Source organism: Miniopterus natalensis, chromosome 13 (genome assembly GCF_054644295.1).
Source record: "Miniopterus natalensis isolate mMinNat1 chromosome 13, mMinNat1.hap1, whole genome shotgun sequence".
Taxonomy (NCBI): Eukaryota; Metazoa; Chordata; class Mammalia; order Chiroptera; family Miniopteridae; genus Miniopterus; species Miniopterus natalensis.
Genome location: NC_142093.1, coordinates 39,607,764 through 39,629,848, shown reverse-complemented (window position 1 = coordinate 39,629,848; position 22,085 = coordinate 39,607,764). Strand labels below are relative to the sequence as shown.

At 34.1% G+C, this 22,085-nt stretch overlaps 1 protein-coding gene across 3 annotated transcripts in view; it reads right to left on the bottom strand.

Moving 5' to 3' along the window:
• Positions 1–2,897: 2,897 nt before the first annotated feature.
• ZNF638 (zinc finger protein 638) overlaps positions 2,898–22,085 on the bottom strand; it is a 58,461-nt gene continuing 39,273 nt past the window's right edge. For 2 of the 3 annotated variants that reach the window (XM_016202606.2, XM_087823628.1), the window contains exons 19-27: positions 21,115–21,240; positions 17,045–17,082; positions 11,654–12,869; positions 10,996–11,061; positions 8,749–9,700; positions 7,835–7,939; positions 5,169–5,270; positions 4,302–4,420; positions 2,898–3,265 (exon numbers count right to left, since the gene is read on the bottom strand). In XM_016202606.2, coding sequence (XP_016058092.2) covers positions 3,194–3,265; positions 4,302–4,420; positions 5,169–5,270; positions 7,835–7,939; positions 8,749–9,700; positions 10,996–11,061; positions 11,654–12,869; positions 17,045–17,082; positions 21,115–21,240 — 2,796 coding nt within the window. In that variant the 3' untranslated portion in view covers positions 2,898–3,193. The remainder of the gene's footprint in view (positions 3,266–4,301; positions 4,421–5,168; positions 5,271–7,834; positions 7,940–8,748; positions 9,701–10,995; positions 11,062–11,653; positions 12,870–17,044; positions 17,083–21,114; positions 21,241–22,085) is intronic. The other variant, XM_087823629.1, reaches the window with a different exon arrangement.

Genomic DNA, 22,085 nt, shown 5'->3' with positions numbered 1-22,085 from the left:
GGTGTCTTTCCCTCTGCTGGCACCCGTATAGCCTCAACACTGGGAAGTGATCCCTCCCATTTTCTTCTTTTTCAAAATTGTTTTGGCTATTTTAAGGCTTTTCCCTCTCCACATAAACTTTAGAAAAGCTTGTCCATGTCTACAGGAAAAACTTGCTGAGCCCCCCCTGCAAAGTGGTTTGGTTGGAGTTTTGTCCCCTATACCAAAAAGGTTTCAGGTTCAATTACTGGTCAGGGCACATACCTGGGTTTTGGGTTTAATCCTTGGTCAAAGAACAGAAAGGAGGCAACTGATAGATGTTGCTCTCACATTGACATTTCTACTTCTCTAAAAAAAAATTTAAATCAATCAATAAACATATCAAGTGAGGATTTAAAAAAATAAAACTTGCTGGGACTTTGATAGAAATTGCATTAAACCTGTAGAGCAATTTAGAGAAATATTAACATATTTGCTACATTAAATTTTTCAACCCATTAACAATACAATCTCATTTAGGTCTCCCTTAATATCTTTCATCAGCATTTTATAATTTTATTATACAGATCCTATATATGTTTTGGTACACTTATACCTAAGTAATTTTCCTTGGAGCAATTGTAAATGGTACTGTACTTTTTACTATTATTTTTATTGCTGACAGTATTACAGGTGTCCTCCATTCCATCCACCACCACCACCCTTTGCCCCCCTCCACCAAGCTTCCACCCTACCCCAGGCCTTCACCACACTATTGTGTGTGTTATGCATATATGGTCTTTGGTTAACCTTTTCCCACCTGTATGTCCTCTTTGGAGAAATGTCTATTTAGGTCCTTTACCCATTTTTTAATTGGGCTGTCTTCCTGGTATTCAGTTGTATGAGTTCATTATATATTCTGGAAATCAATCCCGTATCAGATGTATCATTGGCAAATATGTTCTCCCATACAGAGTTCCCTTTTCATTTGCTGATGGTTTCTTTTGCAGTGCAGAAGTTTTTTAGTTTGATGTAGTCCCATTTGCTTATTTTTTCCTTTGTTTCTCTTGCCAGAGATGTATCAGTGAAAATACTGCTAAGTGAAATATCTGAGATTTTACTGCGTTTTCTTCTAGGATTATGGTTTCATGACCTACATTTAAGTCTTTTATCCATTTTGAGTTTATTCTTGTGTATGATGTAAGTTGGTGATCTAGTTTCATTTTTTTGCATGTACCTGTCCAAATTTTTTTAAAGTTCGGTTTCCACTTGCTTGTTGTCAGTATATAGAAAATACAATTGACTTTTGTGTTAACCTTGTATTTTACTGAACCCATTTAGTAGTTCTTGGAGTTTTGTTGTAGATTTGTTGGGAGTTTTCTATGTAGACAGTCATGCGACCTACAAATGGAGTTTTATTTCTTTTTTCCAATATGTATGCCTTTTATTTTTTTCTTACAATGATTAGAACTTACAGTACTATGTCGAAAGGTACAAACAGACATCCTTTCGTTATTCCTGATCTCAGAGGGAAAGCATTCAGTCTTTCAAAATTAAATATGATGCTGGCTGTAGGTTTTTGGAGGTTTTTTTTGGTAGGTCGTCTTTACGAGACTGAGGAAGTTCCCCTCTATTTTTAGTGTACTGAAAAGTTTTTATTATGAGTGGGGTTGAATTTTTTCAAATGCCCTTTCTTCTGAATTTTGATATTATATGGTAGATTACATTGACTGAGTTTCCAATATTGAAACAGCCTTGCAGATAGATTGAAGTCAATCCCTCATAAAATGAGTTGAGAAGTAATCCCTCTTCAATTTTCTGGAAGAGATTGTATAAATTAATTCTTTGAATGTTTTGTAAATTCTCCAGTAAAACCAAATGGGCTTGGAGGTATCTTTTTTGAGAGTTTTAATTACAAATTCAATTTGCAATTATTTAGGTTCTGTACTTCATCTTGGCTTAGTTTTTGTGGTTTGCAATTTTCAAGGAATTTGCCCATTTCTTCCAAACTGTTGATTTTGAACACAGAGTTGTTCATATTTCTTTATTCTTTTAATAGCTGAATCTGTTGTAAATTCCATTTCATTCCTGGTATTAGTTTATGCCTTCTTTTTGTTAATCTTGCTAGAGGTTTATCAATTTTATTGATTTAAGGGACTAGCTTTATATATCATTGATTTTTGCATCCCATTTTTTCCTTTTCAATTTCATTGACTTCTGCTTTTATCATTTCCTTCATTCTGGTTGTTTTGGGTTTATTTCGCTCTTCTTTTTCCAGTTTCTTGAGCTATGAATTGATTTGAGCTTTTTTCTTTTATAAGGTAAGCAACTTCACTCCACTCTTGCTGTAACTCTTGTGCTATGATGAGAAAGAAACCTAAAAACGTAGTATCATTTCCCTTCATTCACCCTATGTTATTAATTGGTGCACTTGAATCTTGGAAGAGCTAAAAAAATGAGGTACTAAAATAATTCAAAGTCAGCAGACTTATTTCTGAATCATGGCCTAATCTAAAATTTATAGTACAGGGCTATGTCCTGCATTTAACAATTCACTGTACTATTTTTTTTGTACCCTTACAATTTTTACAAACACATTAAATAATAGTATTCAAATGTTTAAAAAGTGACTCTAGTGGTGCACAGAAGTAAAGGCTGCTTTGTCTTTGTAGTTTCAGGCTAATACTAAATGATTTTCAAGGAGCTACCCTAAATGGATGTGGCAGAAATAGTAAATATATCCAGAAACAGAAAAAATATCTTCCCAACACATTAAAAAAATCAAGTAGCATTTTACTCAAACCTACCTGGACCGAACATGCTACAAACTAATTTTAGCCAGAAAAATTGGGAGTTTTAAGAAATCTTTGACCTGTACATGGATGGTTGAAGAAAAGTAAAACACTGTCATGTTTTAACACATGAAGAATTCCCAAACATCAGAGGTAAACAAGTCTTTAATAAATCAGCCACAAACACAAGATGGTATTTTAAATATACAGTAGGAACATTTATTTTAACACTTCTAAAAGATATTTCTCCATGCCTGATGATTTGATATAAAAATCAAACCCATCATACTTTCCCCATCAGTCTCTACACCAAGGGCAATCAGAAATTTGTACAACATGAATATTTGCTTCTGAAACAAAAATTACAAATTAATGATAACAAAAATACACAAATCAACTGGACCCTAAACAAATGTCTAACAAATTTTTCCCCTTTTCCCCAATCACCTAGAGCTTGAGCTTCTTTCTTCAACCTCACTCTGCTCCTTTTCCTTTCTTTGCTTGGCCATGAACTTCTGTTAAAATTAATTTGCAATATAAAATATTAGATGTTGCTTTGCTGTGTATAGAAACAAATCTAATATATTTCATTATATTTACAATTTAAAAGAGCCTGATCTTATAAAATAAAGATCTGAAACACAGTGCCTTACATTAACATTCCTTCCTTCCATTCATCAGTCATCTGATATTAATAATTATCAGGTACTATGCTTGGTGCTTGGGGAGATTCAGTGGTCAAAAAGTTAGGTAAGACCCTTTACCTCACGGAAATTACATTCTAGTGGGGGAAGAGAAACAATAAAAAAAATAAGTAAGATAATTTTGGGTGGTGGTAAGCCTTATAAAGGAAAAATTAATAAGGTAATTGATTAAGGTTGACTCGTGGGGGGGGGGGGGGCATTCTATTTTAGCTCTGTCTTTCTTAGGCAAAAGCCTTTCTGGGAAGCTGATATTTAAGTAGAAATCTCAGAGATAAGGAACAACCAGAAATACAAGTGGGACTGGGAGAGGGAAAAGGAACAGCAATATAAAGGTGCAAAAGCAGCAAAGAAAAATAAACAAAAAGCTAAAAAAAAACCTGGAACATAGCAATTAAGGGCTGAAGCCCAGAATAAAACAAAGATAGGTTCAAATCCTAGATCTAGGTCTGCCATTATGCGACCTTGGGGTTAGATACATGGGCTGAGATATTCTTTAAGCCTGTTTCCTCAAGGCTAAATAGTTCAGCAGTTCTTTCTGACTAGACAATTCAGAAACTTAAATGCTGTGTGTCTATGACTCTGCAAAAGCATATCAGAATAGTTTCCCACACTTACTGACGTGTCACATGGGATTACAGATCTGCGGAATCTACTCTGGCAAATGCTCCCAGAGGAAAGAAAGACTGGCAAGGTACAATGAAGAAGAGGAATAAGATTCTGAACTTAAGAGAAATCAACTGACATCCTCAAAAGTTCTCCCAAAGGGAAAGAATGTACCTTTTCGGTGGACACTTAAATAGTTTGATTATATCACCTGAAAATTTTATGAGTTAATAATAAAATTTACCTCTGTATTTTGCTTATGACGTGCACTCTTGCAGTGATTTGTCATTGCTCTTTCACCTGAGTAGAAGAGGGAACAAATTGGACAGAAGAATCCAGGCTTCGGTACAAGAAAGTCTAAATCTAGAGGATAGAATGAGAGAAAGAGAGAGGAAAATTTATGATATCTTCTCTATAGCTCTGTTAATCAATTTATCTAAACATGACAAAAAGCTAAGCACAGTATATACTTACATACAAACATAATATACAATGCTATATATCTAGAGATCAAGAGCAATTAAGCTTTTAATCACAAAAATTAGATCTTTATTTCTTTAACAAATTCTATAACATTCCAGAGCCTCCAGGAATGCCAGGGAATGGCAACTGACTGAAAAAGAATCTCACAGAGATTCTTTGAAATAAACGTCTTTGGAATCCTCTATTAAAATAAAACAGGAAAGAGGCAAAATCATGGGCAACTGTCTGCCTGAGGACTATTCTGACAAGGAATCCCTCAGATCACCTTAGCTAGCCATGAGCAAAGTCGGTTAGCTAAGCTTTTCAGTATGTTCTACTCACTATGAAATTTCTGCCTGGGCAAGTATTATTTCAATTCTTAACAGAGCAGTAAAAAAGTACCAGAAATAAAAAAAAGAGAGACATATCCTAGACTTCAAGAGTGCAATCAATAAAATATCCTTGCTAGGTGAAAACACAGCCTAATAAACTTTACAGAAATGCCAATGCGCAAAACTTGCTACTTTCCACTCCAAAATAATCATCTAAGCAAGGTTATTCCATTACTCATCTCACTAACAGAACCTTCATTACAGTGCTGAATTTTTATTTCATATGGATAAGGAAAAAAATGTCATCGTTACTTTACCTTCAGAGACATCAGCTGCCACTGATGTCCCTGAAGAAGAGTCCTCAATCTTCTTGCGTTTTCGGTCTGGTTCAGAATCCTTAAAGTCAGAGTCTTCATCAACTAAAGTTATTACATTTTTTAAAGAAAAAAATTATTTAAACTCAATTTACAGACTTTGTAAAGCTAACATTAGATAATTCCTTCCTTCAACAATTAATTTATGGCTCACCTTGCTTAATCCCAGCTGACCACTATTCCAAGATTCTTTGATGTAAGAATTAAATAGGTAAATCTGTTTAACCTTATTAAATGAATTTAAAGGAAATGAACTAAAGCTAACAGCTCATTTTATTTATAAATTGTTCCAGAAAGAATTTAAAGGATAATGGAAGAAGTTCAATAATTACTGTCAAGAGTTACCTTGTGCATGCAAAGTGTTGGGTTGGAGGAAAGAGTGTGGATTAAGGGGAAAGGGATATGAGCAGAGAATAATTTTAATGCCCTGTACTGAGACCCTTCCATCAAAACCCGCCCCCCAAAAAACAAAAACCCAACTGAGCCAAAACTGATGGACTAAGACCCTTGTCAGACAGAATCACAAGTGAAAATACAAATGTTAAAACCCAGCAGAATAAATAATATGTAAGAAGCACTTCGTGTTAGCAGACACTGCATATGATCCTGGGGGAAGACAGACATTACTGGTTCTAAGCAATTTTGGTTACCCTCAGGAGCTGAAATACCTTACACTGTTGCACAGTACTTGACCAATCCCTTCCACATCATATCATTCATTTAGCATCTATCTCGTGTGAGATAGGCAGGTCAAATCACTGTTATCCCTATTTCTTCATAGATGGAGAAAGCAAAACCGAGAGAGGAAGAAACTGATATGCCCAAGGTTGCATGGCTAGTTAAGTGATAGAGGCTACAAGCAAGACTTGTGACTTGCTTCAGTCACAGGTTCAGTTCCCTCTCTAGGCAACTGGGCTATCTTTACCAAATCGGAGATTGTTAGAAATTATGATATTATTTATTCTTCTCTTATTCATCACATTTTACTGGTCAAGTCCTAAAAAGTTAATAAATAAAAAAAAGACTGTATCCCTTTTCTTGACTTGACGGTTAAAATAGCATCCAGTATCTTCCTACAAAAGTTTATTCCCTCGGCAAAAAAACAAACTATCTCAAACACATCTACTCCAGAAACTCCAAAGACACATTTATCTCATAATAATAAATAATAATTATATAATTCACATAGATTAAAACAAATCTTTTAAGTTTAAAAAATGATCTTTTCTTAAGCTAGAAAACATATTGCCAAACATACTGTCTCTCTATTAATGGAAATAAATTGTTACAGAAGCAGTAAATAAATCATCCTTTCTCTATTCTTCATTCTTCAACTAAACCACTAACGATGGCTTGGTATTAAGGAGAGGTTATAGAGAAGAGACAAAGACAGAAGAGTACCTGTTTGGGAGAGAGCTTCAAGAAAGAGGGCATAATCAATAGTAACAAATAATGAAGAAGTCAAATAAAACTAAATTAAGAAGAAAAAAAACTTAAATAAGTTTCACAACAACCCAATGGAGGTTCTCTATCAACACCAATTCAGGAAGGTGGTTCAGAAAGAAATCAAAATATATTCAGTTCAATAGGAAATGAAGAAGTAACAATAGGTGTTTTTCTAAATGCTTTGCTCTTAAAAAAAGGAGAAAAGATGGCAGGCAGAAGGACTCCAAAGTTAAGGGCATGATTTTTTAAATGGGAAAGACTTGGGCATATTTTATGTGTGAGGAGGCAATATGGGTAAAATACAAGCTGGCAGACAGAGGAGATCATATATTTGTTCTGGTGAACAGAAATGAAAGCAAGGTTATTCAGCAGAGGAAAGAAAAACGCTTAGATTATAGTTGGTTAGGAAATGGGAAAGGAAAGAGGCCTATAATAGATTCTGGAGCAGCACTGAAGGCCCAGCTAAGATCAGATTCAGTGAACTTGAATTGAATTACAGTTAGTAGTAGTATTTCCTTAGAGAGGATAGAAAAGCAAGAGGGCAAGAAGAGTGCTTCAAAGAGGATGGTACAAGGGCTGTTTAAGTCATTGGGTAGTTGATTTTTTGCTTTACCTCTCTGAACCAATAAACTTGAGACCTGAAATGGTGTCCTTTTTTTCCTACCCTTTTTAGTATTTTGCTATAAATATAATGGACACAATGACAAATATTTGTTGCATGACTAAAGAACTCTTTGACTTAGACAATGTTCCCTATTTGTTTCAACATAATTTTATTAATGTTATTAAGACATCTGAATTCACTGGCTGGTTGCTTAGCAGCATCCACAAAGCATCAGATCTGGTCTACAAATAAGAGCTAGTTAATAAATGATTTCCACTTGATACTGCAACATGGTCAGAATAATCTTTCATGGATCACTTTCACAAATTTGTCACATTCTAATACAATCAACTACTATTCTATTATCCCATTTCATTATGTTCCTCTCTCTCTCTTTCTAAATTACAAAGATAAAAATCTTTACTCAGATCTAATCATTATAAGTCCGCCCCTCTACCCCACTCTTTTTACTGTTTTTCTTTTCTTCTTCAGCGGTAGATCTAAGACCCCCTCTGCTGTGTTATTCTCCTGCCCCGCTTCCATCAATCCTGCTTTTTACCTTCACTAATTTGGTAGGCCTCTTCATCTTGCTCTGGTTCTGTCTCAATAGCTTTTTCCAACGGTGGAGTTGTTCCAATTCTAACTCTCTTGGTTGGCGTTTTAGCTTTAAAAAAAAAAAAAAAAAAAGCCTAATTTATTGCTACAGCAACAGTAATTACTTTTAATTCTGAGTAACAATTTTAGCACCTCTTTTGCAAACAGCACTCAAATTTGGGAAGGAAGCTGATTTCTAATATAAAATAGAATTCTATTTAAAAACATTCAATATTAGTCTAAACATTCTCCTTTTATTTTCTGATTTATCTTGTTCCAAACTATACCTTCCTACCTGTGTTCCCCAAGAAGCCTATACATTGTTTTCTATTTTGTTCCACAAACCTGTGGGACCTTCCTAGTATTTTTTCTTCTTAGTTAATTCTTTCAAGATTTCCTTATTGGAATTTATTTTGATTTCCCTGAAGTCCTGAAAGTGAGCTGACCCATTATTCTATACCCCAAAATATTACTTAAAAGTGAAATGGTACCTTCCTGAATTTTTCTAAATCCAAAGTCTAAGCAAATACTGGGAAGGCAGTCTTGTATAAACATTCTTCTTTTTACCAAAAGCTGGTTTTCCCAGCAATGCAAATATACCATTTCCATTCCAATTCTAATTTGGGTACTCTAGTTTGCTTTTTAGTTTTGTCATCTTTTCTTGAGGTATAACAACTTGGGGCAAGGCCTATTCTGTAACTAAGAGAAATCTGTGAAAGTTGTATACATTTCTTTGGAAAATACCACTGGCCATAACTATTTGTTGACTTCTTTCATCAATACAGAGTAAAAGTATTAGTAATGCTGCAACATGTATTTTTAATATTTTAAATGTAATACCCTCATAAAATAGAAAGACAACCACTTCTAAGTATCTACCTGCTAAGTGCCTTTCAATCATGGCGTTCAGATCTTCTTCCATAACATTCTCACTTATTGGACCCACTTGGGACAAGGCTTCAAGTTTTGTCTTCCTTGTGTCCACAGCTCTCTTTTTCCTATCCCCTCTTTTATCTGTGGGACGGTCATTTCTGCTTTGTGCCAACTCAACTTTTAAATCATCTCCATCTTCTTCTTCTCCAACTTCATCAACAGTAACAAAATTAAGCTCTTCTTTAAGGTTGTTAAAATCTGCCACAGAGTCTTCATCTTCTTCAGTTACTTCATCCAAAGTTACTAAGTGCAGATCACTGCTATCATCCTGTATTTCATCTACAGTAACTAAAGTAGAAGGGTCTTCAGGCACCTGAGAAGAAATGAACCCAATGGAATCCCTTCCAGTATTTCCCTCATTTCCTTTAGCATTTAAAGCAGCAAAATTTAAGTCTGCTGATTCATTTAAAGGTAGCTCCTCTACTTCTCCAATTTCATCCACAGTTACCAAGCGTTCCTGTTTGAGAAGATCTTGTTCTTCAGCCACCGTCAGTACAGTAACATCTTTAGGTTCACCATGAGAAATGCAATCATCTTGATCAATTAACTCATCTAATGTAAGAAGTGAATTTGAATTTTTTACCATTTCTTCCATATTTATTTCTTCTTCATCAATTATTTCATCTACAGTGACTAGAGCTTGTGCTAGATGTACAGCTGCATCTTCCTCTTCCCCAATCTCATCCAATGTTACAAAAGATAATTCTCCCTCGACAACATGAGGGGCAGAAGTTTTCCCCTTCTTCTTCTTTAAACTAAGTTCAGAGGAAGGGATATTTTTGACAGCTTCTTTCCTTTTTCCCTTTAGTGGATTCTGCTTGGCTTGCAAAGGATTCACTTCTTCTATAACCTCATCCACAGTAACAAATTCATCCAAATTAAATGGAAATAATGGTTCCTGTGGAAAGGTTAAAAAAAAAAAATCACAGAACTGTGAATAACTAATAAACTGACTAGGTTTCAAATAGTCCCAGTAAATGTGCATGAAGTATCATTTGTGAGAATTTCAGTGTAGAGAAGTTTCCTAAAGGTTGAAATTAGTTATTTTTAAAAGCCCTGCAAATAAATTAGCTGAAATTCACAAAGTAAACAATGCCAAGGGTAAAATCCTAGTAATAACAATCTAATTCCACCTTCACTTAATTTCAATAAGACTACAATGAATTCCTAAATGATGCACAAGTTTAAAAATATGATGCACAAAAATACTACAAAAGCATTTATCAAACAATATAAAGAACTTACTATTCCATATATTAAATATCCCAATGAAGCTAGAAAGTAAGTAGCTACACCTAGATTGTTTCGTTGACCAATACATATTTTATGATATGCAACACTAAGATATAAAGTTTACATACTGATAAAGTTATATGGAAAGTTACTAAGACTTAATGTCAAATATTACTGCACTTGAAAAAATATCTGTAATTCAAAAAATAATGCCAATACTTCAGAAAATAAATTCCCAGCAGGCTTCCTATGACATTTAGTATGCTATCAATGATCAATTATTAGTACGTATAATAATGACATTTGTATATATCTCCAGTAATTTTGGGGCGGGGGGAATCTGTAAGCAATTGTATTATCAACTTATTAAGCCAATGGAACTACCCATATCCTTACTTCTGCTTCTTAAACTAACATATCCCCTTGTCCCAATAAAATAGGCCCAAATTCCTCCCTTACCAGGGAAAGTAAGTAAAATGATTGAAAAAATATTCTACGAATGTTAGAAACCTAAAATAGCAAACAACCAAATATAAAATGTAAGCTGTATGTTTGGCAATGCAACTGAGTACCAGAAAAGTAAGAGCCCATCCTTTATCAAAATTACCACCTTTTAGGAAATGAGCAAAATGGGGGGAAGACTCCAAATGTCAGTATCCTTTTCACATATGATTTTATTTTGTGTTTATAACCTATTCTTGTCAATATGAGATTGAAGGTATTTTCCTACTCTAATTCTCCTTCTGTCCCTGGGTAACTTTTTGCCCTGTACAAAGAACACAAACTAGTTTAGTTCAAGGTCAAAAACAATTGGTGGTAGGGTCCAAAGAAAATAAAACATCTCATTCCTATCCTTTGCTCTACATCAATTATCACAGGAGAGACACAAGTTATAAGGTAGATGAACCGTTCCATGGATGGGTAGAACAGAAGGGTTCGTTTTAATAAACTATTTCTCACCTCTTTAGATTTGGAACTTCTACCAGTCGTGCTTTTAGGATTCTTAGTGTTTTGCCCAACCAAAGTCTGAAATATTAAGTGAAAAATACAGGGGGGAAAAAATTTACAACTAGGTTATTAATGTTCTTTAAAAAGAGAAAGAGAATTCAAACAACAAGCATTATCCAAGCACATTTAGTTATGCCAATGTTTAACAGGTATACCAAACTAAGTCAACAGGTAATAACAGTATAGGCATAATCTATTATAAGTTGTAGTTAAATTCAGTTTTACTGACCTTTATCAACAATGTCTAAGTTGGGTAATCAGTAAGCTGGTAAGTAAAGCTTCAATTTAAAAGAGAAAAGTTTCCCATTCAGAAGTGGAGTACTAAATTACCTCAGGAGACTCAATGCAGACTTTATTTTTAAACCACAGTTATGTTTCTGACCACATTTTATCCAAATAATGCTTTTCACACCTGTTAATAATTACGAACTTGAGCTTATTATTCTAAGTATCTACTGGCTTAGATCAATGGAATCAGAAAGGGAAATGGGAGCTTGGGAGTGAAGTGAGGAGATGAAAGTATAAAAGATTACATCTCCTACTCCATAGCTATAACAGGAGAGCTAATCACTTCAAAAATACACTGAGCCATTCTTCCTACCCTCCTCACCTTATTGTTGCTGTCATCCCGTTTCATGATGGAAGGTCTAGCCTCTGTTTCCTGAGACTGTTTTGTAATATCCCTGTAATCCAGTTTAGAATCCTTGTCTTGCAGGGCTGAGATCCTTCCACTGCCTCCTCTGGTAATACCGCTCTGAGTGGGTTTGATTTTACTGCTGCTTTCAGCCAACCTGGCACTTGAAGGTTTAAGAACCAATTCCTTGGCTGAAAGTTTCTTTTCAGCACTTATCTGATCTCTGAGTACAGATTTTAGAAAACTTTTCTGGTTTTCAGATTTTGAAGCTGTAGTTTTTGCCTTTGGAGAAGAGACCATACCAGTCTTTATGCTTAATTTACTACTAGGTGCATTTGATGCAGCCAGCATACTAGTTTTACTAGTTTCATCAGGCTTAATAGCCTGACACACTCCTTTATTTGGGTATGCCTTGATCACAGTGTTTTCTGCAGGCTTTTCTTTCATTGCTACCACAATCTTTTCCACCTTCTCTGCAACCATCCTAGCATCATTCTTTTCTGCCTTCTCTGTTCCTATTTGCAGATCCATTTTAGTTTCTTTAGTATTAAATTCATTCTCCTCCTTTTCATCCATGTTACTTTTTTCAGAAATTCCCTTTTTGCTCATTGTCTTCTCATCCCCAGTGGAAATTCCTGGTACCAAGGCCACAACACAAGTAGATGGCACTATTTCTGAAACAGTTTCTTGTTTGTCCACTTCAGCTATAGCTTCTATCATAGCCTGTGTAATCCCAGAAAAGAAGTCTTCTGCTTCAGATGGAGATTCTTCTAGGATTCCTTGGATGTTCCTTTCTTCTATAAATGCACTGTCAGATGTTGCTAATTCTGTTTCAGAATTAATCATTTCTGCCTCTTCCTTCCCAAAGTCACTGGTATACACCTGCTGATTTAAAACGGACTCCTCTACATTTTCAGTGAATAATCCAATACTGGTTGGAATGGATTCTACAAGAGGAATTTCCACTCTGACCTCCTCTCCTTGAGTTTCAACTTCCAATGTTTCAATAGCAAAGTCAGAGTCACATAGTGTTTTGCCAGGTTCTTCTTCACAAGGCTCTTCTTGCTGTACAGAAGTTTCTGTTTGAATGTTGGGAATACTTTCTTCTTCAACCTCACTAGGTTTAACAGAGGGGCTAGCAGCTGCTGTTTGCACCTCACTTTCACCAACTGGATTGTTTTTCAAGTCAGGGCTAAAAGTATTTAAAAACAAACAAAAAAGAACACAAACAAAAACACAAACAAAAATCAAACTATGATGAGAATTCAGCCATCATAAATAATCCTGTTGATGCCAATTGTTAAGACTTCCAGATGCATTAATAATAAGCATTGGGAAATCCAGCCAATCAGCCTTAAAATGGTTAAGATGTTTTGATGTAAATATGTAAACAATATCAAAATTTTAAAGAGATCCTCCACTGCATTGAAGATTTCTTTTTAGTTCAAAGGAAATGGCAAAATTATAACCACTGATAGGATCCTTGTACTCATTTAAGTTATAACAGATTTTTTTTCCTTGTGTCAAATCTGATTCTGACATCGAAAGGCTGAATGTGAACATCTCAAATTACTATTAGGCCCTACCTTTCCAACAGGCAACTGAAATAATAGTATGTGTACAGCTCTATGATAAAACTAACACTCCATACATTGAAATTTGAAGCCTTACCTAAAAGGAACACAAACGGAAATTGGTAGGGAGGAAAGGCCATACATACTCTTAACCAAGTCACCTTCCTTTTTTTTTTTTTTTTTTAGATGACATAGATTTGTTTTCAATTTCCCAAGAAATGTACTTGTTACTAATACTTAAAACATTCTTTGGAAGTATCTTTTAAATATTCTGTTGGAGATTTAAAGTTAGAGGTGAAACTGATAGAATCACCCTAACATAAATATGCAGTCCTATTATAAAATATGTGCCTTTGGCTATATTATGAGAAGGAATATGTTAAAAGAAATCTTTCCAGTTGCAGAGAATAATTTAAAATTCTAATACATAACTTAAAAATGTAAGTAAAATTATTCAGAAGAAATGGGAAGAAATACCAGGTAAGTATATGTAATTGATCTTATTTCATCATGGTCTTCCCAAATCAAAAGTAAACAAAAGTGTGATTCTGTAATTCAACTACTTTCACTGAAACAGAGACAGAATATATTACTGCTCTGAAGAGTAACAAGGAAAATCCAAGCTTTCGAAGACAGTGTCCAGCATGTTATCAACACAAATTGAAGTTCAACAAATACATTCATTTAATTACATCAGAAGCAGCAGCGTGGAGGAAGACACCAGACGGAAAGTGATAATGCCACATCAATACCTCATAGGAAAGAGTATTGTCTTCTTTTTCCTACTTTTAAAAAAAAGGAGGTGATAAGACACCCTCTATGACATGTTTCAAGGGGTGACCATATATTCTTCATTTAATACAAGATAATGGGTATCTGTGTCTTGACATGTTAATAATATTTTAGAAGTTTGGAAAAAGTGCTACCACATGAGGGTCTAACAATTTGAGCCTTCCCCTAAAGTTGGTAAGTTTAAACTTCCAAAGGAGAAAGCTTTTCTTAGAGATCAGAAAAACACCTCTTTACAAAAAAAATGTAAAGGCAAGGAGGTTGAGGAATTTAAGTTGAATAGCCAGTAACCAGAGACCTTAATCAATACATAGTCTATTCATTTATATAAGCATATAAGCTACCCTTTACAGGCTGAAAGGGTTTAAAGGTTATTTGAAACAGTTCACATCCCTTATATTAAAAAATACCAATGGCTGATTTTAAGCGTTCCAAATTAGGACTAGTCAAAATAAAACTAGTGGCCAAGCACAAATATGACAAAGACAAGAAAAAGTTGTGACATTCAGTTACATAAATATGATTTCTCAAAATGTAAGCTTGTTTTTCAATCACACGACTCATGTCCAATGATAAGGATTCAATTCAAATTCCTGCTTCATTACAGAACTGCACATTAAACCTGACAAATTAAGGCTATTACAAAAACACCAATCTACTGGTCTAGAAGACTAGCAGTGGAGATTTGATTCCCGGTTCTAGAATATAGCAACTCCTTCCCCATTACCATATTTTACAAAGTTTTTCAAACAAAACAAAACAAAACAAAAAAAAGAGGAAGAAGAAGCTATTATCTTTTCTACAAAATGAATCACAATGCAGCAGTTCCACATTTCAAACAGAGAGCACAGACCTACTTGGAAAATGGCTCAATTCCATATTTGTTCTTGTGCACTGATTTTTTTAAATTACAGTGCTTTCTTCATAGATAACTCATTTACCAAAAATTAATATCCAGTTTTCTGGCTAATATGGGAAAAAGCCTCATTGTTCATCCAGTTAGCTTGGAAAGTCAGTTTGAAATGTCAAAAAGATGTAATTATTAACATTAGAGTCAAACACAACCAGTCTTTCAAAAGAGCAAAGGAAAATACAATCATATTGTGGGAAATGGCATAAACAATGATTTCAGGAAGGCATTCAGGATACAGGCATTAATTTCCCACCCTCTGTCCCACCCTCATCCTCCCATAATACCAGTTTCAAAACCTTCAGAAAAGGCATACAATAAAAGCTGGGCAAGAGAACAAATGTTAACACTATACCATACACTTTACAAGAAACTTTAGACTGAGACTTAACAATACTGAAGATCAGTATTTATTTTAGAGGGCCACTGATTCCCAACATTATTAATGAACTGGTGAAAATTTTATCTTGCTTCCCTATTTTGAGCCTTAATCACATAATAAATAAATAATGTTTATATATTGGGGAAGGCAAGAACAGGCAAAATGTAGAGTTATTATTAAATTATTAACATCCATATGAGATTTCCTTTCAGTAGAAAAATATATTTAAATACTTCAACTACACACAAACAAGCACAAAACCACCTCTATTTTCTCAGGATCAGTTTACTCCAATAAACAAATGTCAAGTATTTGGGCTAAACCCCACAGCTTTTTCTCTAATGTCACGTAAGTCAGAAAAGAACAGAGTGCAAAATGGGCATTAAAGTTATTAGTGCTAGAATTTTTAAAATTGATTTTTAAGATTAGGCAACTATCTCTAAATTCATTAAGAAATATATTTGATTTTGAAAGTCAAAATAGAGGGGGGGGAGGAATGACCAAAATACAGATGATACCTATTCTTGCACACCTGAAAAAGCTGTCAGATAAAATATATAAAACAGATTTTTCAAAGAGCTTACTTACTTACCAGTCAGAGTTACTGTGGCCAAACTGTAGGTCTATCTTTACTACTACATGTGGCATTGTTACTAAGCCCTTCATGGGCTCAGTAAACATATAGCAAACATATGAATATAATTGGTATGATGATACGCAACTTTAAAAAGTCTGTGCTAACACATACATCAAACCTATTGCTTAAAGTTGTCAACATATTTTAATGTACTCATAACCATCTTTACCATTTATGTCTCATTTTATAAAAATTAATTACTGAGAAGAAAAACTGATAAGACATCCTGTTTTCCTGGCATCTTAAAATTAGGGTATCAAATAAACTCTCCACATTTTAAACACTTTCAAAAAGCTCTTTCATACTTAAAAGGTCTTACTACATTAATTCTAACAAATAAGGGTAAATTATTTATATAAGAGACGGGGAAAAAAGTTTAAATCAGTAAATCCCAATGAAGAGTAGTAAAAGGCAGGTTATTCATTGGTGGGGCAAAGGTGGTGATAAGAGTGGATTCATGAGGATGAAAAAGTGAGTAAAAAGATAACGTGGTCAAAAAAAAGCTGTGAGCCACTACTTTGTGTAGATTCTGAAGAACAAGCTTTCATCCTCTGAAAATATAAAGCAGCGTACATATTACTTTGTTTTACAAATACTCTTTCCCCCTACCCCAGTTGTTTTTAAAAAGTATCAAAATACACACGGAATATTACCTTTTTGGTTTTAAGTCAATAAAATTTTAAAAGATTATGCAAAAAGATTAAAGTTTTACTATTGTAACTATTTCGGAAAAGAAAATGTAGCAAGAATATAATACTGATCAGAGTCAAGGTGTTCAAAAGTCTTAGCAAAACATTTCATAAAGAAGTCATATTTATATATTTAATTCAAACCATGTTTATACAGTTTTTTTAAAATAAAATAAAAATCAGTAAAGACTGAGACAAAAAACAAAAAAACACCCTTGGTCAAACAAAACCAAAAGAGAAAACCACAACACTTGTATATATGCAAAATGAACATGAAAAATATGAAATTGTTGCCACATGTGAATAATTACTAGAAAATACAGAAATGAAATGCAGTAATTAACTAAATACCATATGAAAATGTTAGCAAACTTAAAGTAACATACCTTTCTTTTCCTAGTTCTTGGTCTTTCTCAGCTTGAGCCTGTAACATAATTCCACATTTTATCAGAAGCTATTCTACTGAGCTTTAAATATTTAACCCATCAGTACAATGATTTCAATTCTTAAAATCTAAGCTAAAAAAACAAACTATACCTTAAAAATATATTAAAAGTTAATTTTCAGTGTCCACTTAACCATCAGGTTCTAGACTTTTTTTCTCATTAGATAAAGTTAGATTTAGAGAAAAACTCTCACACAGCAATTAATGAGAAAAATAAGTTTCCTTAAAGTTGACATAAATAGGAAACAATTTTTTTATTTTTAAAGCTAAGAATAAAAACAATCAACCTGAAATATCAACATCTTCATTGTGCAATTATCACTGAAAAAAACTTCTATTTATAAGGGAAACTAGTTGACGTAAAAAGCTTTCTACTCAAAACACCTAGAAAGGCTAGACAAAAATTTAACAATCCTTTTAAACACGTCTGAACCACCAAGAAAGCAATGTTTGGGGGCCCAAAATGAAAGCAGAAATTAAAATTCAGTGTCTATGTACCAAACACTGGTCTAGGCACTTAGGACACATCAGTGAGTGAAGAAAACAACAAAAATATATGCCCTTTATTTTTATTTCCTTTTAATTAATTGAATTTATTGGAGTGACACTCGTTAACAAAATTATACAGGTTTCAGGCGCACAATTCTACAACACATCATCTGTACGCTGTACTATGTGTTCAGCACCCCAAGTCAAGTCTCTGTCCATCACCATTTATCCCCCATATGCCCTCCTCCACCTCCACCCTATATCATCACACTGTTGTTGGTGTCCATGAGTTCTTTTTCTCTTTTTTGCTCACTCTCTCTACTCCTCCCAAGCCTCCACAAAGCTGTCACCCTCTCTCTATAAAAATATACGCCCTTTAGAGCTTACACATGCTAAGCTGGAGGCTTTTTCTGTGAGAATTGTGTCCTCTTGAGTTGAAAATTATCTTTCTCTAGATTCTGTCAAATTAAAAACTGAGAATTGCACTTCAAAAAAAACCTGAGCAATGTGCTCAGAGAGAATTCCTGGTGTGAGTGTTCAAGTCCCAGAGAAACGGCCTTCTTTACTGGGATATCTGGTTGGGGAGCCAGTCTATATCGTAATGATTTATGACTGAAATTAAAGATGGCAGTTAATAAGCTCCATCCACAATATTCTGAAGCAGTCTTCCCACTCATGGAGAAGCTATTAAGAGAAAACCTCTATGTGATAGCAGAGGAAATCTACACCAGATACCTTCATTAGCTAAGTTGCTTCTTTATTCATAAATGAATAGACAAAACACACAAATGCACAAAAGTGAACAGTACACAAAAACGGCTGAAAGTACTGCTAAGAACTGAAGAGCTTTAAAAACACCTCTAAAGAATATCCTCTCTAAAGAATTACTCTAAAGGAAAATTCAACAGGATACAGCATCCACAAAATTGATATAGTTATTTGCAGAAATACAGAACATTAAAACTGAATAAGAAATAATCAAAGAAATAAGAGGAAAACATTCCTCAGGCACGGGAACACACTAATCTTTAGATTTTTATAAATTCCTTCAGTGCTCTAAGCAGGATATAGAAAATAAGTCCTAAATCAGGGTAAAACCTTGCTCACAGCACTAGCCCTATGATCCTCCTTGAAAATTCCCGAATCACTAAATGTCCTTAAGGCCTTCACTCTTCTGAAAACCTCTTCTTGATTTTTTCATAGAGCTACTGCTCTCTGACTTCCTTCAGGTCTCTCAAATAACTCTACCTCAGGGGGTCTGTCCCTGACCACTCTAAAACACACATATTTCCTCCACCACTCTCTATCCTTTTATCTTGATTTGTCTCCACAGCACTTCACTGCACTTTTTACCACCTGACATTATATATATTTCTTATCTATTTATAGTCCATCTCCTCCACTAAATAAGCTCCTTGAAGACTGGGACATTGATTCCTCTGTTCATCAATGTATTCCAATGTATAAAGCAGCGCTGGCATAGAAAAGGAATTAGATAAATATTTGTTTAATGAATAAATGCTAAAAGCCTTCAGAGAGAATAGAATACATAAAAAGTATGATTGGAATCAGCCTTCTCAACAATACTGGATAGGAAAAAACAATAAAAGAAAAAAAAATCTGAAGTAAGGATTTTCCACCTAAGGAAACTATCTATGAAATATGTAAAGGCAAAATAAAGTCAGTTTCAAATATGCAGGGATTCATATTTAAAAATGTACTGCCCACACATACTTTCTGTGGAAAATTATTTGACAATGCACTCTAGAGCAAACAGAAAACTAACCCAAGAGAGTGGGAGATACAGAATCCAAGAAATAACAAAAATAACTCAGAAGAGAAAAAAGAAAATCAAAGATGTATGGTTGCTTTACAAAGAAATGGCAATAAATTCAGATCAGGGAGTCAGAAGACTAGCTTCAAGAAGAGAATAGATCCTATTTAACAAATAGTAAGTTATATGAACTGAAAAACAATGAAGACAGTCTTCTTTTTTCAACAACAAAAAAATAATTCCTAAACTCTATAGGAAAGTCATAATCTAAATAATGAACAAAAACATACCATCATTTTGAGAAATGATTGAGAATATAATAAAGTCACCTCCAAGCGTACATGTTATAGACATGTATTTTCTTCTTTATAGACCCTCTCCCATTACTACTGAATTCTGAAGTAAATATCTTCATAATCAAGACGTCGAAAAACGCAGACTTTGGTTTTCAGTACTTAGAATTAAGCCTCCGTGCTTCATATGCAGGAAAACATATTTACAGAACTAAAGACTGAAGTACTACATGTAGAAGTAACTTACATATAACAAAAAGGGGAGGACCATTTGAAGAAAGAATAATATACATAAGGATGTTATAATTCATTATAAACATGGCAAATTAAAAACTATTGTTTAAAACCTCTGGGAGCAGGAATCACTTCAATTTCATCATCTATTCCCTAGTTTAGGGCTTTCATTCTTACATAGACTATTACAAATGACAATTATAGACTATTACATAGACTATATACCTTGAAATCAGTCTACCTGCATCTACTATCCAAAATATCTCTTATTGAATAGATTTAATAGGCACTATGTGATATGCTCAAGATCACAAGGCTAGCTTATTAGTGGGGTAGCTAAGATTTTCACAATAAGCCAAATGGGATCTCCAATCTATTCATTTGTAAGAATAAGGTTCTGAGTAAGGGTTTGGTAAGTAAAGTATCAATTCAGGCAGAGGTTTTATATAATTTCTGAATTTAGTTGAACAAAGCAATAACTTAAATGTATAAAAACAAAATTTTAAAAATACAATGTTGAGAAAAAAAGGACTAAAAACTTTACTCCCTCAATTTGTGCTTGTATCAGTACCTAACACGTTTTTAAGTGAATTTTCATTTTCTTGAGCTAGCACAAGATTTTTGGCAGATTAACAAAAAATATGCAGCCACCAAATATAAGCCCTACTCTTTACCCACTGCTACTAAGATACAATGAAACTATTAGAAAGAGAAAACACGAGTTTGAATTTCAAAGGTGGACTATTCATAGTTTTCATACATGTATTATTACTGTATAAGCCCAGAACCTGTAAAATCTTATTTCTTATACAAGAAGAGAGTTTATAATAAATATAACTTAAGTCAAAGGATGAAGAAACTTCTTTGTACCAGGACAAAGTCAAAATGAATTCAAAGCAGTCTCTGCACTCTGGAGATAATCCTATTACATAACATGGAATCACTCTACACATATGTCCAAAGTAAGTTTTATGCCACATTTTTTTCAAAATTACCTCAACTTATTCTCAAATTTATACTGCTCCATAAAACATAAAAATTGGAACAGTGATTGCAAAATAAATTTTTAAATGAAAGAATCTAAACTCACAACCAGTTTGATTACTGCCCAAGAATAATTCTGGAAATTGCCTTCAGTGTACATTATCTAGCTTTGGGAAAAGGACCTTTACTCTTTCTTTATCTTCGAAAAGCATAAAAGTTGATACAAAGAAATCTTACCTCTAATGAGTCCACCTTTGGAGATAATGTACAGGTCAATACATGGTCACCTATGTTCTGTGGATTTTGTTTCAGAAAGCTGTACATTAACTGAGCAGATTCAGGACTATCTAACTGAAGAATTGCCTTTGGAGAAGATAAAAAAAAGTTTGAATAAGGCCCTAAAAAATTTAAAAATAGAACTACCATATTATCCAGCAGTTTCACTATTTGGTATACACCTAAAAAAATTGAAAGCAGGGACTTGAACAGATTTGTACATCCATGTTCATAGCAACATTATTCACAATAGCCTAAAGGTGACAGCAACCCAAGTGTCCATCCACAAAGTGTGGCACATGCATACGATGGGGTACTACTCAGTCTTAAAAGGAAATTCTTATATATGCTACAACACATGTTGGAAGACATCATGCTAAGTGAAATACGCCAGTTACAAAAGGACAAATACTGTATGACTCCGCTTATATGAGGTACCTAGAGTAGTCAAATTCATAGAGACCAAAAGCAGAACGGTAGAATGGTGGCTGCCAGGAGCTAGGAAGAGGGAGAATGGGGAGTTACTGTTTAATGGAAAGAGGGATAGTGGTGATGACTGCACAATGTGAATAGGATTAATAACACTGAAGTGACACTTAAACATAGTTAGATGATAAATTCTGTTACGTATATTTTACAATAAAAATATTTTTTTATTTTTTAAAGTATGAATATATATTTTTCCAGACTTCAAACATGATTAAAAAGGTAAGGTTAATCCTTATTTCAAAGTAAACAAGAGAAAACAATCCTTAAAATGTTGCAAAGTCAAGGCAAAACTGAAAAGGATGGCAGGGCCCTGGCTGGTGTGGCTCAGTTGATTGGAGCAACATCCAGTACACAAATAGGTGGCAGGTTCAATCCCTGATCCGGGTGTATGCGTGAGGAAAAGGATCGATGTTTCTATCTTTCTCTTTCTCCCCCTTCCTCTC